This window comes from Vulpes vulpes, chromosome 9 (genome assembly GCF_048418805.1).
Source record: "Vulpes vulpes isolate BD-2025 chromosome 9, VulVul3, whole genome shotgun sequence".
Classification (NCBI taxonomy): domain Eukaryota; kingdom Metazoa; phylum Chordata; class Mammalia; order Carnivora; family Canidae; genus Vulpes; species Vulpes vulpes.
The window spans coordinates 95,100,240-95,116,379 of record NC_132788.1 but is presented as its reverse complement, the minus strand read 5'-3'; the positions used below and the strand labels follow the sequence as shown (position 1 = coordinate 95,116,379).

Sequence of the window (16,140 nt, the reverse complement as noted above, 5' to 3'; positions counted from 1 at the left end):
AATGCCCCACGGTTCCCTGATTGCTGGTGGTGGTGTGAGACAATTCAGATATCCCTCTGGCGCCCCTGCGTGAGGGGCCACAGCAGAGCTGCCACTTCTTAAAGAGAGAAGGGGAGGACAAGAGCGAGGGAGGGGCACCCAGGCCTCTTCCAGCTCAGCCCTGCCCCTGCCCCAGTGTCCTAGTAGGCAAGCTCAGAGGGTTGGGCACAGCAGGTGGGATATTTTTGAAGGGGAGCAAGGAGGCAGGATTTCAGCATGACTCCCCTCATTTTGTCCAGGGCTCACCATGTGGGACTCATAGATTTTATAGAAGTCAATCAAAGGCCACAGACAGGAAAGAAGGAAGGAGAGAGAGAGGAGGAAGAAAGGAAGGAAGGAACGAAAGAAAGAAGGAAAAAGGAAGGAAAGATGTCATTTATTCACGAGGCGCATGGGGTGAGGACAGAGATGCACAGCTGGTAGGGAGAGATGCCAGGCACACAGGTCTGCAGGGCCGGCGGAGGGGCTGCCATAGGATTCTCGATGTGCTCCCCTTCTCCCCTAATCCCAGGTCACTGGTGTTCACACCATGAGTGGGAGATGAGCTGTCCCCAGCATGGCCTCCTGGGCTCCCTGAGAGTAAAGGGTCACAGATTACAGTGGAAGGGGTGGAACGAGGCAGCCAGGTGTCACCTGAGAGCCGGAGTTAGAGATGGGGAGGTGGCAACATGGGATTTGGATGCTGAGATGGGAGAGGACAACCATGCTGAGATGGGCAGAGGGGGGCAGGGGTAGCAGCAGGTTTGGAAAGGAGTGGAGGTCTCACCTGGGATGAGGGGTTCAACTGGCCATGATGTGCTTCACAAATGCTGCAAAGAAGGGCAGAGCAAGTGGCAGGGGTTGAGCGCTGGGCGGCCTCGGGCAGGAGCCTAGGGTCCCAGTGCCCTCACCACCACCACCAGCCCCCCTCCTGCTGAGCACACCTTCATAGTTGATGCAGCCATTGGAGTCTTCCTGCCCCGCCATCAGTTTCTCCACCTCATCTTCCGTTAGCCTCTCACCTGGCCGGGGAGGGAGGTTGAGTCAGCACCCCTGAAAGGTACGAGGCGTGGAGGGCCCACGGAGCCCCTCTGGATGGTGGGTCTGCTTCCCCAGTATCCCCACTTTGGCACAACCGTCCTGGCTCACAAGGTCTTAGCCATCACCCCTGTTTCCGAGACCAGGAATATCAGTGACAAGTCAAAACAGCAGGACCTAGAGTGCTGGTGCACCCTCCAAGCCTGGGCTCTGCCCATAACAGGGCCAGCCTGGTGTTCAAGTCACCAGCACACACAGTCTTTTCAATAGGCTGCTGGGGGCTCCTTCCACCAAGAGGAGGCCGGTCCCCCCATCAGATCCCTGGAAGCTGTCCCTTTTGAGGCTAGAGGATGGGCCCATGGGGTGGAGCTGAGGGCCCTGGGGGACTGGGTGGAGGAGACAAGGAGACAGCATCTCTGCTCTCCAGACAAGTCTGCCACTTTCCTGCCCCTGGGTTTTGTGTGCTGTGCTGCTCCCCACACTGGGATGGGGGGTAACCTCCTACCCCCAGCCACACACACAACCCCAGAGACCAGCCCAGGGCCAAGCACACAGTAGGAGTTCAGTAAATATCTGATGCAGAGAAACATACTTTGAGTAGACATACTGAGCAAGTGCTTGATAAACATTTTCTGTACAAAAAGCTCCTTTGAGAACGAGGTGCCCCTGCCAGCCAGACGATGGGGGTCAGGATGTCCAAGAGGCAGGCACCTTACCTACTGCGCCTCTTAGTTGCTGTGTCCCTGGAAACTGACCTTGAGACAGTGGACCCCACGACTGGATTGGTCCTGCGGAATGCCCTGCACTGTCCCCTGCCCCGACCCTGTCCCCAGAGCCATCCTCAACCCCTTTTGGTTCCGTGGGCTGTACCCACACACCTTCTTTTTCCCTCCCTAGATTTCTAGATCCTCCACACTTCTGTCGCCTGGCACGGAGGCACCTTGACTGTGTCATTCTTTCCATTTCACAGGTGAGACACAGGCTGGGCTGGCGATGGATTGGTTTTCCCCAGGGATGCCCCCCAGAGGAGGGGTGGGAGTGCAGAGGAGGCGGCCCTCACCCAGAGTGGCCAGCACGTGGCGGAGCTCGGCGCCCATGACGGTGCCATTGCCTTCCTTGTCGAAGACCCGCAGCCCCTCCACGAAGTCCTCATAGGTGCCTGTGTCCTTGTTCTTGGAGATGTGCTGGAGCATGGGCAGGAAGGTGTCGAAGTCCATCATCTTGGTGTTAAGCTCTGTGGAGACATGGCCGAGTCCCACGCTCTGAGGGGCAGGGTGGGCACCCACTTCCCCTGGGCCATGTAGCAAAGAGCTATCGCCCTCACACAGTCAGTCCCAGAGCACTCTGCTCCAGTTAGCCATTTACAAATCACTTCGCCATCGCCAGGCACTTTACAGCCAGCCCAGAAGTGCACTGTTCACAGAATCCTTTGCTGTCCACAGGGACAGTTTGCTGCAGTGGCACCCCCCGGGCCCTGTCTAGCGCCTCTGCTCTCCTTTCGGGAAACCATCCGAGATAGTGTCATTTTCTTACAGGCGCCCTCCCCAACACACACACTCCTTGTGCTTGGTCAGGAGCCATGGGCCCCATCCGAGACCTTCTCTGGGACTTTGGAATCTACAGAGGGGGCTTGGGCCTCACTCCTCTGTGAGGCAAAGCAGGCAGCCCTCTCTGGCAGGAGTGGTGAGGGAACCTGGCCCTGAGGCCCAGAGGAATGCCGTGGAAACCAGGAGGGGCCACTGGACGTAGGGCAGCCGAGGCTGGGGGCCCCTGACCGCCCTCACACCAGCACTGAGGCTACTCTGCACTATCAGTTTCCTGTGACCAGTAGCATGGGGCGGGATGGCCCAGCAACCTCATTGCTTGTTACCTTTCAGCATCGCCTGAGCCCTGCCTCGGTTCCTCATCCAGATGATAGGAAGGAAGATGCCAGGAGAGCACAAAACAGGGAGGTAACTGTGCCATCCAGAGGGCAGCCCACCCCAGCCGTCTCCCAGGGGCCTGGCACGAATGCATACCAACCTTCCTGCTTTGGTCTCCCTAGGACACGGAGCACCTCGGCCTGTGTAGGGTTCTGGCCCAGCGCGCGCAGAACATCCCCGCACTGCCCGTACGTGATCTTCATCTCACACTTGGGCGTGCGGTCAAACAGCATGAAGGCTTCCTTGAACTCTGCCGGGAGAGGGTGCGAACCGTGGGTCCTCCCAAAGTCAGCCCACCCCACACTGGCAGGACTCACCCCACACTGGCAGGGCTCTCAGACTGGGGACCCCAGGTCCAGCCCTATAGCCCCTGGGCTCAAGACCTTTGCTTACCTTCAATCTGCTCCGGTGTAAACTCGATCTGAAAGGAGACCCCAAAGATTCTGAGTGCCTGGCTCAGAGGGTGGGGCCGGGCCTCTACCCACCCGAGTACTCCTCAGGCACAGCCCAGGCCTCAACCTCTTGGCTGCCCCAGCCTGTCCCTATTCCAGCTTCTGCCACCCACGAGCTCCTGCTGTCTACCTTAGCACCTTCCTGCCTCCTCACTCCTCCTGACCTGTTTGAGCTGGAGGGCCTCGGGTCCGCAGGTGCCCAGACCCTGATGGCTGGTGGGCTGCATCCGGGAGAGGGTGAGAAGGCTGGCCTGGTGCCCTGAGTCCTCAGCCCAGGGTAGGCCTTACCTGATGCCCCTGGTCCTGGACGGGTGTGTCTGAAGCCAGATGATCCGACCAGACTGGCTTTGCCGCCCCCCAGCAGGTCTGGGGCTCAGTGGGCAGGACTGTTCATATGAGTGAGACAGGATGGCTCATCTCATCGTCGGTGGGAGGGGGGTGGCAGGAGGAGCAAGGGTGAGGGTACAGGCCAGAGGGTTTCTTTCAGCATGAGAGCATATCCACAGGAGTGCGTGCGTGTATGTGTGTGATGTACGTGTGTGCATTCACACCTGTGTGTGTCTGCAAGTGCCCCTCACAGAGACCTCAAGGCTGGGCGCTGCCACTCACAGCCCCGCCTACACCTGGGCCTTCCGCAGCCCGTGCGTCCACCCTGTCCACCCGGGGCAGCCCCCACCGCAGCACAGCGTGGGGGCATGGTGGCGGTGTTGAGTGTTTGGGAGACACTCCACATCAGAGAGCCACCTGAGGTCAGGAAGCCTCCGGGGACCCGGTTTCCCCCTCCTCATTGGATACCAGATCTATTTTTATCACTGAGTCACTCGCCTCAAGGTCAAGGTCACAGGAGGGAGCTTGGGGGAGGGGGCATGGCTGGCACCTCCCTGGGAGCCCCACCCACCTCCATGGCACACCTCTGCCACCTCGCCCTGCTTGTCCCTTCCAGCCCTCTGACTCAACTCAGCTGTTCCCGGCCCACCAGGAAGCCTGCTGAAGTTAGGGTCCTGAGCGTCCTGGCAAAGCCCCTGCCCTTTCCTGGCCAGTCCGGGTGTGGGGGGAGAGCCAGGCGGACACACAAGGGGCTTCTCTATGCCCTCCTCTCAGAGGGGAGTCTGTGCCAGCCTCAGATGTGGTGAGACCAGACCATGCCACCACGGGCTGGGGGTAGTCAGACTGCCTGCGGGACACGAGCTTAGCCCTTGGGGGTGGTTGGCGCTCAGGGAGCCAGCTCCAGGAGGCACTTTCCAGGAACAGTTCCCAATAACCTTCGAGGAGGGCTTATTGTCCCTTGTCACATCTGAGGAAGCCATGCCTCAGAGCAGTGAACAGGATGGAGCCAGGCTGGGATCTGAACCCATGTCTTGAGGGACAATGTAGACACCCTAGGAAGGGATCACAAACGGAAGATAGTTCTATGCAGTCGGGCTGCAGGGCTGGCTGGACACGAGGAGCCACGCAGAGCCGGGCGGGCCCCTCAGCCAGTAGCCAGGGCAGCCGTGACCGGTGGCCAGCCAAGAACAGGGAACAGGCAGGACACGGGGTGCGTGCCACTATGCAAATGCCATCGGTGGGAGTCATGGCTCTTCCTCCCAGTTTAGACTCTGAGAAAGACTTCCTAACTGGGGAAGGGCTCTGGGTGCACTGGTCACAGCCCCAAGACCAATTTCCCGAGTGACCTATCCAGCCTTTGCCTCAGTTTCCCCACCTAAAAACTGAGGCCCACCCAGCTCTGTTCACCCTGGTGGGGGTGAGCGTGACCCAGGCTGGGCAGGGGCCTCACTTCCCCATGCTCTACACTCTGGCCACCCTGGGGGACTTGGCATGGACATGACACCACACAGCTGAACAAGGAGGATCCAGCTGGCTGCCGGGATTGGGGTCTGAGTGACTCCAGGATTCCCCACGGGTAGTGAGGTCCATGGACGAGGGCAAGGGACAGTTTCCAAAACCACCCAAAGATGTCCCTTCAGCAGCACTGGGGGAGTCCTGCCTGATGTCTGACCACCATCCCTCCCACTACGGCCTTCCTGATGCCTAAAGCGCCTTGGGGCTTGTCTGACCTTGGCACAGAAGCTTCCAGCTTTAGCTCAGTGCCCACTTTTTGGAGTCTGGCCTGCCACTGGGTAGGTCCACTCTGGGATCCGCTTACCTGCCCTGTCCCTCCTGCCAAAACCCAGCTCCCATACGCACCTTGATTTTGGAGGCATCAAACTCCGCTTCCTTGGGGCGCTCGGGTTCGGGTGCAGGGGCAGGCGCTGGAGCAGGAGCAGGAGCTGCCTTCTGGCCTGCCTTGGCCTCGTCCTTCTTGGGGTCTGGCTTCTTGGGGGCCATGGAAGCTGTAAGTACAAAGAGGGACGTGGAGAGAAGGAAGCAGAGAACAGGGTAGGTGAAGCTCCTGGGCCTGGCCTTTATCCTGTCTGGACACCTCCTGACCCCAGCCCCACCCCCGCCGTGCACAATAGGGACAGAGCCATAAAAGGACATTGGCTAAGCTCAGGGGCTATTTTGGGGCCTGGGGAGGGCATTGTTCAGGCTCAGGAATGGGTAGAGGAGAGGGAGGGCTTTCCATTCCTCCCAATCACCTGTTAGGGAGAGGGAGGGGGAGCAGAGGACAGAGGCCACTGCTCACCACACACTCACCCTCGAATGCACACGCACTCATGGGCACGACAACCCTCAGCAGGTCAACAAATTGAACAGGACCACGAGGCCGGACCAAGTGTGTGTTGTGGTGGGGGCAGGACCATGATTACCTAGGGGCACCTCTTGAGTTAAACTTCCCAGCTGTGCATCCAATTCCCACGTGTGTGGGGGGGGGGGGAGAGTCTGTGTGTCTCTGTGGGTGACGGCCTGTGCCTGTCTCCATGTTGGCTCAGTGGGTCTGCCTCTGGGTGTTTATACGTGTGCACGTGTCTGTGTGTATCTGCGTGAGTGTGTCTGTGAGTGTTGCTTCCGTGTGTTTGTGTCTGGTGTTTATATATATCCGTGTGTGAGTGTCTGGTCATGGCTCGCAGGCAGCTGCAGCCCCATCCGGAGGGTCCCCAGGAACACCTCAAGTGGCAATAGCATGGGGCCACTCCCCCACCCCACCCCCGAGGGCAGCCACTCAGCCCCAGTCCAGCAGCCCAGTGGTCTCCACAGCCCCCTTCACCAGCACCCAGCTGGCCCAGTGGTTTGCTTCTCTGTTCACCCCACTTCCCATCCCCTCTTCCCCCCACTGGCCTGTGGCCCACTTTACCCACAGAGCTCAGGGCTGTTCCTCACCAGACCCTGGGACCCACTGCACCCTCTGCAGCGCACCCTTCCTCCGCTTGGCGCACTCCGGGCCACCACCCCCTCTCCCAGGAGGATCCTTGTCTGTGCCCCCCCACCCCCCCCCACCTCCCTCCACCACCGCCCCATACTTCCCTGGGCTGACCCTTGGGTGGGGGCCCTGGGAGCGGGTCTGCATCTCTGAGGGGCCTCGGGAAGCTAAGCCAGGTTTGCCCCCTGGTGCTTACCCCCCAGGCCCAGCCCTCAGCAGACAGACGGCAGGCCCAGGCTTGGGCCTGAGGGCAGCCAGGCTGGGCCACTGTTCGGCTAAGTGGGAGAGGTGGGAAGGCTGAGGTGGCATGAGGCCCCTCTGGGCGCAGAACTCTGAGAGTAAGGACATCTTGTGAGCACATTGGGCTCCCTTCCTCTGTGCCGGGGGTGGGAAGGAGGTGCTCCTTGTTATTTTTAAGTGCCTGGAGCCTTTGATAGAAACTTCAGAGGCAATGCCCCTCCCCCCTCCAGGCCCGGAGGGAGGGGGATTCCTGGGTGTGGAGAGGGCCTGGGGCCTCAGCCTGAGGGCAGGATTGGGGGGCCTCTACCTGGAGTCCCCTAGCAGTCTTGCGGCTGAGCCCTATCACTCATCCTCCTGGAGAGGGGGACACGGTGGAGGGATGGGGCCTGGCCCCCTCCTAACTGGAGCACAGGACATTCCTCCCCTCATCTGGAGGGCAGATCACCCCACATCTGGAAATCTGACAACATCCGGTGCTGGGGTGGGGAGGGGGGAGGCAAGTTTTTCACTTTCCTTCCAGATGTTTGGCAAGAGTATTGAGGGAAAAAAAGGGGTGGGGGGAGGGTCCGCAGAGACGAGCCAGAAATACCACAAGAGAACACAGCCAGAGGGGGACACACAGAGTGAGGGAGGCCTCCAGGCAGCCCCGTCGCCCAGGCCCACTGGCCCTCAGGACAACTGACTCTGGATGTCCCATGGGGACTCCAGCCACCCTCCAGCCAAGACACTACCCAATCCCCTTCATCCGTCAGGGGTGAAACCGAGGCCCAGGGCAGAGGCCACACTCTGGCACCCAGACTCCCGATCTCATTTCTTTCATGCACACATAACTGCCGTGCCTCAGCAACCACCATCACCATCTTGAACAGGGGTAGGTGAGGGACATGGGCCTCCGGAGCCTCAGCCGCCAGGTCCGTGCTACAGGGTGGCCAGGCTTAGGCAGCCCGTGGGAGCACACAGCGCCACCTCCTCTGTCTGGGGGAGCGAGGCGGGGGCACCTCAGTCCCCTTCCCTCATGCACGGGGGAGATGTGGTCCTGCAGCGGGGACACTGTGCACAGAGCCATCCTCTACTCCTTCCCCAGGGCTCAGATGGAGGCTGAGCAATGGCTCCTGGGAGCAACAGGGCCCCAGGGCTCACCCTGTGGGACCACTCTCAACCTAGAACTAATGCCTGGCCCCCAGCAGGGGCTCTGTAGAGACCGGCCCCCTCTCCTGCCAACAGGACAGGCTGTTGAGGCCAGAAGCAAGGCGGGGGTGGGCAGGTGGGCAGGCAGTGGGCGGTAAGGTCCGGCCACAGTAAGGCCTGGCTCTCTCCCTCTCCCGGGTCCCGGTCTGAACTGTGTGCCCCCCAGGAATGACAGCCAGCAGGCAAGACCCAGGCAGGGCCTGGGGGGTCTGGATCCTACCCCTTTGGTTCCTCCAGCTCCACTGTCTGAGTGTGACCCCGTCTAATGCAGACTCACAAGTACTACATTCCAGAGCCCCCTCTCTCTCCAGCCAAGGGGGATGCTGGGGAAGATGTGAGCCCTGACTTCTGAGGGGCCCATGGATAGAAGCAGAAGACTCCGGGCCACACTAGCCTCCCTCTAGGTTATTTCCAGCCCCAATACCTTTGCATAAGCTGTTTCCTTCTCCTATCCCCTTGTCTGGAAGCCAGGCCCTGGCTTGCTCCTTGTCACCCTCTGGTCCCGGTGATATGTCACATCCTCCGAGAAGCCTCCTCAGACTATCCTGGACCTGCTCCCTCTGCCTTGTCTCTCACCCTGACTCCCCATCGCTGTGCATCCTAAAATAAACCTGTTTCTTTGTTATCTAGTTTCTTACGGGGATCCCCTCCATCCCACGGGTATCCGCTGTCATGGAGGGGTCTTTGTTCTCCCACACTTCTATGTTCCCAGAGTCTACAACAGAGCCTAGCACACAGTAGGCACACAGGAAATGTTGGATGAGCAAAGGTCCCAAACGTCTCAATTTGCCCATTTCTCACCAGGTGCCTGGGACCCATTGCCAAACCGCAGCCCCGGCATAGGGTCAAGGGAGATTAGGGAGTGAGGGGGATTTGCTGGAAGACTGGCTAGACTCACTGCAAGGGACCCCGGGGACAGCAGTGCAGCCAGCTGCTGCCACCACCTCAACCCAGGGCCTGCTCTGGGTGCCACTTCCACCCACTGGTGGAAGTTCTCAATAGCCTGAAAAGGTAGGGCGACCCCGTGGTCTCAATGGCGACTTGACCATGAAGACCAGCCAGCAGGGGGCGTAAAAGGGATAGAAACCAGGCTTTGGCTCCAAACCCAAACCCCAGAACCCAGGATCCCCGACCCAGAACCCAGACTGCAGACCTGGAACCCAGACTCCAGACCCGGGTCTCAGAATCTGAATGCCAAACTTAGAACCTAGAATTCAAGGCCCAGAACCTGATCCCACTCTGGGAACCCAGACTTTAAAATGCAGGATGCCAAACCCAGACCTTAAATCCAGACTCCAGACCCAAGACCCTAGGCCGAGGACCAGGACTCTAAACTGGACCCAGGATCCAGTCTCAGCACCCAGGACCCAGGACAGGGGCGGCTGGCTTTCCAGACTGGCGTTGCCCTCCAGCTCTGTGTAGACAAGGGCGGGGGACGGGGGAGGGTAAGCTCTTGGCAAACAGTGGGGGTGAGTGCTTGGCAGACCTTCCCACTAGTGTTCCTCTGAGGGGCATGAGGAATGTCCCTCATCCTGTCAGAGCCAATCTGGGGAGCTGAGAATATGGTGGCCACGTGGAGGGGGGTGGTGGAGGGTGATGGGAGGGAGGGATGGATAAGGCCTGGCTGTCCTTTGGGCCCAGGAGCCAGAGGCAGGGAAAGAGGGTCGGGCTCTTGTGCCCCTGGCCACAGGCTCCACGGGCTGCCCTGGCCCGCCCCAGACCGCCCCTCCTGGCCCGAGGCCTCTGGGCTGGGATGCAGGCCCACACTTCCCGGAGGAGTCGAGAACGCGGCCTGGGCCAGACCCAGAGCCTTAGAAGTAGGTCAAATGTTGCTGTGCAGCAGGTCCTGGGGACCCCGTCCAGGCATAGGCAGGCCCATGGGCAGCAGCTCACCCACCAGGGCACACACGTGTATCCACAGAGGTGTGAACCCTCCGCCACATGTCAGGTGCCATAAGCACAGACCCCATGCAAGGCCCTCAGCCCCTGCCCAACCGCCCAGAAGCAGGAGCTGCCCAGAGACTCTAGCCAGAGGTGGCACGAGGCAGCCACGAGGACCAAGAGGAGAGGAATTTGTGCACCATCCCATGGTCCTGGATCATTGGGTGAAAGTCTGACTCCAAGGAGGACTTCCCAGCAGCACTGCTGTGCCACCAACAGGATGTGGCCTGCTTCCCGGAGCATAGCCCCAGGCCTTGAAAGATGGGAAGGAGTGGCCAAGGGGGAGGCAGGAGTCTCCTTATGCTCTTGTGACCCGGGCTGGTCCTGGCTGCTCTGAGCCTCAGTTTCCCCATCTGTACAATGGCCAGGGGTGGGACGAGGTGACCGTCACTGCTCCAGAGCCCTGGCCCATCCTCGCCACCCCCACACCACACACAGACAACTCTGTCCTCAGCAGGCCAAATACAACCCTCAGGCCCCTCCCTCTGCCCACTGTGCTGACGGGGACCAGATGCTCCAACCTTGTGGTTCTGGGGTGGGGGTGGCAGGACCCAGCGGGCTGGCAGGCAAGCCCCGGGTTTGGCCCAGGGACCTATAATCAGCTCCTGCCCCTCTGATCCCTGCCCAGGACTGACGCTTGGGGCTGTGGTGTCCTGGCCGGCTGTGGCCGCGGCCGCTATATTTGGGAGCCCAATTGAGCATAAGGGAGGGGTGGGCAGGCAAGAGCCTCTAGGGACCAGTGCCTCATGGGAGGACAGGACAGGGGACACTGTTGGCCGGGCTTGGTTCTTTACAGAAGGAGGGCGTAGTCCTGACTTTTGGGGCTCAGTCTGAAGGGCATGCTGTGTTCTCAGGGGCCTGGCCTGGGGGACATCAGTCCTGCCCTCCGAGGCTGGTCTAAAGAGGTCGATTGGAAATGTGTCCCAGAATACTGAACCCCTCATTTAGTCTAAAGATTCAGACTGCAAGTTGGGGCCAGGCCTCCTGAGTGTGTGGGAAAGGGGTGGGGGCTGACGAGGGTGATGGGAGTGGAAAGGCTCTCAAGGGGTGAGTTCGAGTGTAGAGGAGTGTCGGGTGGGTGGGAGGGATGGGAAGAGGTGTGCCAACGTGCTGACCCAAGGAGTGGAGAAAACAGAGCCTGAGGCAAGGGTCCGAGGGATTGGGGCTAAGTCCCACCCAGAGCCCCCGCCCCCCCACCACCCAGCATGGCCTGCGGCCTCCCTAAACTGCCCTGGACATTCCCGCCACTGGGCCAAACCCTGTACCCTCCCACGAGCAGTTTCCCAAAGAGCAAATATTTATTGTCCTTGGAAGAAAAAAAAAGAGTCCCCTTTTAGGCTCAGGGTCTGGGAGCTGCTCCTGAGGCTTGCAGGGGCTCGGTGGCAGCCCGAGGTGACCAGAAGCCCCAAGAAGATGGGCCGAGGGTGCAGGAAGGTGGCTGGGACCAAGCTGGCCTCGGAGGAAGGGGGTCATGGCTGCCCCAGGCTTCAGGGTGGGGGCTCTGCCCCAGGCCCCACCTCCCCGAGGCTTCCCCAGAACCGGTCTGAGGGTGGCCGGATGCTGGCACTGCGGTGGGAGGTGTGAATGTGTGTATAGATGTGTGACGTCTTGTGTGCGCACGTGTGTCACACGAGGCTGGAAGCCCATGTGTGTCGGAGCACGTCTGGGTGCTCCTGGCCCTGGGTGCCTGGCCATCTGTGAGACCGTTCCTCTGTTGGCATGGGGCGGGGTGGGGGCATGTGGACACAACCTCTGTTGAATGGCCAATTCAGTCAAAAAGGAGAGTAAATTTAGCAGGGGAAAAAAAAAACCCGTCGGTCGGACGAGGAGTCTGAATTGGGTGGTTGTTTGACTGGATGGACCAACTGTCTCAGGCAAACAGTCCCTGCTGGCTGGGAGGAGGACCGGGCTCCCCCCTGGGCCCGCGTGGGGAAACTGGAGACACGGACCCCGGCTGACCAGAGATGAGACACGGGGACCGAGACAGAGACGGGGACAGATTCAAAAACAGGGTTGCTGGGGGGGGCGTGGGGGGGTGTGTGGCAAGGCCAGCCCGAGACAGAGAGAGCATCCGGGATTGGATGCAGCCTCCCAGACCCCCCCACAGATGAGGTGTGTGTGCACACGGCACCCCCGCCAGCCCCCATCCTCAGCTCCGAGCCAAGGAGAAGGCAGGTTTAGCCCTGCCCTCGAGCAGCCCAAAGTGGATGAGAAGGGGCACCAGACCTGGAGGCAGGAAAAGAGGGTGGGCAAGGCAGTCACGACAGAGGGGGTGGTGGCTGGAATGTGGACAGCACAGGAGACGGGGACGGCAGAGGTTGGAGGTGATGGCAGGAGAGTGACGAGGATAGTGGTGATGATGGCAGAAGGGGTCATGGTGACCAGGAGGGCCTCCCTCCCTGTCCCCTTGCTGTGGTGGCCCCAGCAGACCCAGCGCTGTCCCCACCCCACTCCACCCAGCACCAGCTGTGTCCTTGCCTCCAGTGGCCACACAAACACCCTCTGTGGCCCAGGGTGTTGAACTGCATTAAAAATGGCTCAAGCCCCCAGCCAGGAATAGTTAGGGTCAATTCCAGTACCTGCCTGTGTGGATATTTATACATCGGCCCGCCTACCCTGTCTAAAACAGTGCACACACACACACACACACACACACACACTCAGAAATACAGAGTCAGGCTAACCTGCTCCTGCTATGTGTCTGTGTCTGTCTGGAGATACTCACTGGGCCCTGGACACTCCCCACACCACCTGGTCTCTTTTCACCAACACCAGAGCCAACAAGAATCACACTGATGTGTGTATGTGTGTGTGCACACGTCACATGCCCTGCCCACAGGTGCCTGCACCAAGTGCAACCACATGCCCATGCACACACCTTTAAACATAAATCCTCACACAATACAGATGCCTTTGCACAAATGTTTATATGCATGTATGCATAGGCATGCATCCACACGCTTGCACGCATACACACACCATTTGAACACATATGGCCACACATTCACGTTCCTTTGCATACACACACACCTAGCACATCACACCTCTGAGCTCACTGGTGCAGGAGGAGCTCTGGGTGGGAATTAGAAGCAAAGACCAGCGAAATCAGGGAACCAGAGCAGGCCTGCCTGGTGAGGTCTGGGAGATTATGTGAGTATATGTGAGCGTGAGTGTGAACGCAAATGTACGTGTCCAGGTGTTTGCGACCCTTTCACTGCCTCCTCCCGGGCCCCCTGCAGGGTCATCCTCCACGCCCCTCCCTGTTCACAGAGGGAAAATAGAGGACAGAGCACAGCAGCTGGGCCTGGGGAGGTCAGCGTCCCCAGGTTTGGGGCTCGCAAGCCTTAGCATCTGTGTTATTCTTGGCGCACTCAGGCCAGATAAGCACGGGGGTCAGAGCTCGGCTCTCGTGGGAAAGGGCTCTCTGGAAGTCTCCCGACCCATTCCTTTCCCAGACCCTGGACCCCAGAGCAGGCAGGGGTGGGGGCAAAGGGAAAGAGGGGTGGCTGAGGGGCAGGCAAGTCTCCATCAGGCTGGCCTTGACGGCTGGCGGGGACTGCATAGCAGATTCAGAGACTCACAGATGCCCAGGAATGCAGAATGACCCCTCAAACTGACGCTGGGACATCCAAGTGCAGGGGCCGGAGCACATGGAGAGGGGCAATGAATGCCAGGCCCTCAGCTCTCTGCAGCAGGGGGACTTGAGCCCCCTCTGCTCCGGGGAGCCAGGGTTAATGAAGAAGCTACTTGGGGAGATGGGAAATGCTAGAGGACCTCAAAGTATCATGTCCCATCCCTAGCAGATCATCAGGGTCTGGGCCTGGGGTTAGTTATGTGTTCCCCGTCTCATCACTGACTCCTGGAGCCTCTCCCCCTCCAGAGGCCTCAGGGTACACGCTTGCACAACGGGGTAGGGGTCTTGGGTCAACTCAGAGGCGTGCAGTCCCCCCCAGCACTGTCAGATGGAGGCATGCTTGGGCCTGAATCTCCTCCCTCCCCCACTTACACCAACCTTTGTCCCCAGCCTGGGTCTCAGGGCCTTGCGGAAGGCTGGGGCTTGTCTGGAGCTTGGAGCTCAGAGCCCTGTCAATAAGGGAACAATCAGCTAGAATTCTGCTCCAACATAGGGCTCATCCAAGGCTGCAGATAAGCGAGGAGGAGCTGGGGGTTTTCTTTGACCCGGGGAGCCTGGTCTGACAGCAAGCCCCATCTCTGAAGAGGGGCCCTTGCCTTCAGGAGTTCTGGCCCTGGAGGGGATAAGCTGGCCCCTTCTGCAGCCCACCCCTGTCGGCATGCTCCCAGCCCAAGCCCAACTCTAAATCATCACGGTAGCGGTCTGGGATTCACAGAGAGGAATCATTGATCGCGGCTGCCAAGAGCCCTTGCCATCTCCGGCCCTGCACACCTGACCTTGGGGTCCAGAGAAAGGATATGCCAGTCGCCCCACCCCCGTGGCCCCAGTGAGAACAGCAGCCACAAGGGCAGCTTGGTTGGCCTGTGCTGGAGGACTGGGGTACACCCTCCCTACAGCCCCCCACCTCCCAGGCATCAGTCTCCCGTTGGAGAGTTGGGCTCCAGTCACCTCCAGCTTGCCCGTGGGGGTGGGGTTTGAGCTTTTCACTCCCTCCTGAAGAGGCAGAGGAGCCCCAGAGACCCAGGGCAGGAAGGGGCTGCTTATGTACCTATGTACCTGACTTTGGGCAGCCCTCCCTGGGCCCAACCAGCTCCCAGGGCCCTCTCACTCTGGGGAGGTCTCTAATTTATGCTTAGCCACTCCTGTTATCTCTGGTCCCCAAATGGGCGCTTCAGCCTCTTCCATAGCCAACAGGGCCCTGGGTGTTGGGAAGACCTGGGGTACCTGATCTGGATGAGCTTGGTGACCCTTGGCACACCGTTGCCCCTCTCTGGACACCGCTCTCCCACACACAGCTTTATAAACTTCCCCAAGTGTTTCCCCTTTCTGGCCAGTTCAGCCAACGTCCACGGCGCCTCTGGGCCAGGCTCCGTGCCGGGCGCTGGATAGCTGGACAGACACGGTCCCGGGCCCAGCCCGAGATGTTCCCAGTGTCATTGCCAGCTCATTGCTTCACCCGGCTGTGTTCTCTGAGGCATGAGAGGAAACTGAGGCCCAGAGAAATGGCCCAGCCGTCCTCAAATGGCCCAGCCTGACCAAGGACCACCCACATAGAGCATCCCTCCAATCCAAGCAGGGCTCAGTATTAGGACCTAGGGGTCCCTGACCCGAGGTCTCTCCACCACACCCCCCACTCCCCCCACCCGCCCCAGCCAGGACCTAGTGTCTGAGCTAACCCCCTTCCCTCTGCCTCTTCCTTCCTGGCCCCCTGGCCCTTCAAACCGCAGGGCCCAGCCGGCCTCTGGAACGCGTGCCCAGGACCTCGGTGATATTTTGAGTTTAAGAAAACTTTGCAGTCGGCAGGAGCTCTTAAAAGTTATAAATAGCAGCAGCGGGAGCCCATGCTGGGAGAGGCGGAAACACGTGTCAAACACGCCTGGGAGGGGGGTATTCCAAGGCACAGACACCCCCACCCCCAGGGACCCACCAGGCTTCAGGGGATTTTACAACCACTGGAGCGGGAAGTCACACCCCACCCGGAAGGCGTCTGGGAAAGGAGACTCCATTCTCGCACCACCACCCCCACTAGGGTCCCGAGAGGTTGGCCAGGTTGCCCAGGCATGTGGGGACGCTGTTGAAAGGCATCTGGGCTGGGAGGGCTTGTTCCTACGCTGCCCCTCCCACCACCAGGTCCCCCCTCTGTTGCCGGGCATCGGAACCCTAGGGCTGAGAGGAGTTGGGGAGCATGTGCGCAGTAACCCTAGCCAACTACGGTGTGGGGTGGGGTGGGGGCAGGTCAGCCTGGAGTGAAGAAGGGACCACTCCAAGGTCACGCGGGAGCTGGGTAGCTTTCAGACCCTCTAGCCTTGATTCTTCCCACTGAACAAACGCTTTTCTCAGCTGCTCTTCAATGTTCACGGGCAGCAACCACTACTCCGAAGTATAGGTCAGGAAACTGAGGCACAT

General features: G+C 60.0%; 1 protein-coding gene across 1 annotated transcript; it reads right to left on the bottom strand.

The window, feature by feature from the left end:
• Positions 1-399: 399 nt before the first annotated feature.
• On the bottom strand, positions 400-5,878 carry MYL3 (myosin light chain 3). The gene is made up of 7 exons (XM_025989839.2): positions 5,618-5,878; positions 3,372-3,399; positions 3,079-3,228; positions 2,117-2,290; positions 963-1,040; positions 806-848; positions 400-612 (listed from the first exon to the last, which is right to left on the bottom strand). The coding sequence occupies exons 1-6, from the start codon at positions 5,756-5,758 to the stop codon at positions 820-822; spliced, it is 600 nt and encodes a 199-aa protein (XP_025845624.1). The 5' UTR covers positions 5,759-5,878; the 3' UTR covers positions 400-612; positions 806-819.
• Between the last annotated feature and the right edge of the window lie 10,262 nt (positions 5,879-16,140).

Coding starts and splice junctions, on each gene's coding strand:
- MYL3 (XM_025989839.2), bottom strand. CDS start 5,758: ATGGCCCCCAAGAAGCCAGACCCCAAGAAGGACGAGGCCAAGGCAGGC. Junction 3,229..3,371: donor TACACCGGAGCAGATTGAAG/GTAAGCAAAGGT, acceptor CTCTCCCGGCAG/AGTTCAAGGAAGCCTTCATG. Junction 1,041..2,116: donor CCACGTGCTGGCCACTCTGG/GTGAGGGCCGCC, acceptor CTCCCCGGCCAG/GTGAGAGGCTAACGGAAGAT.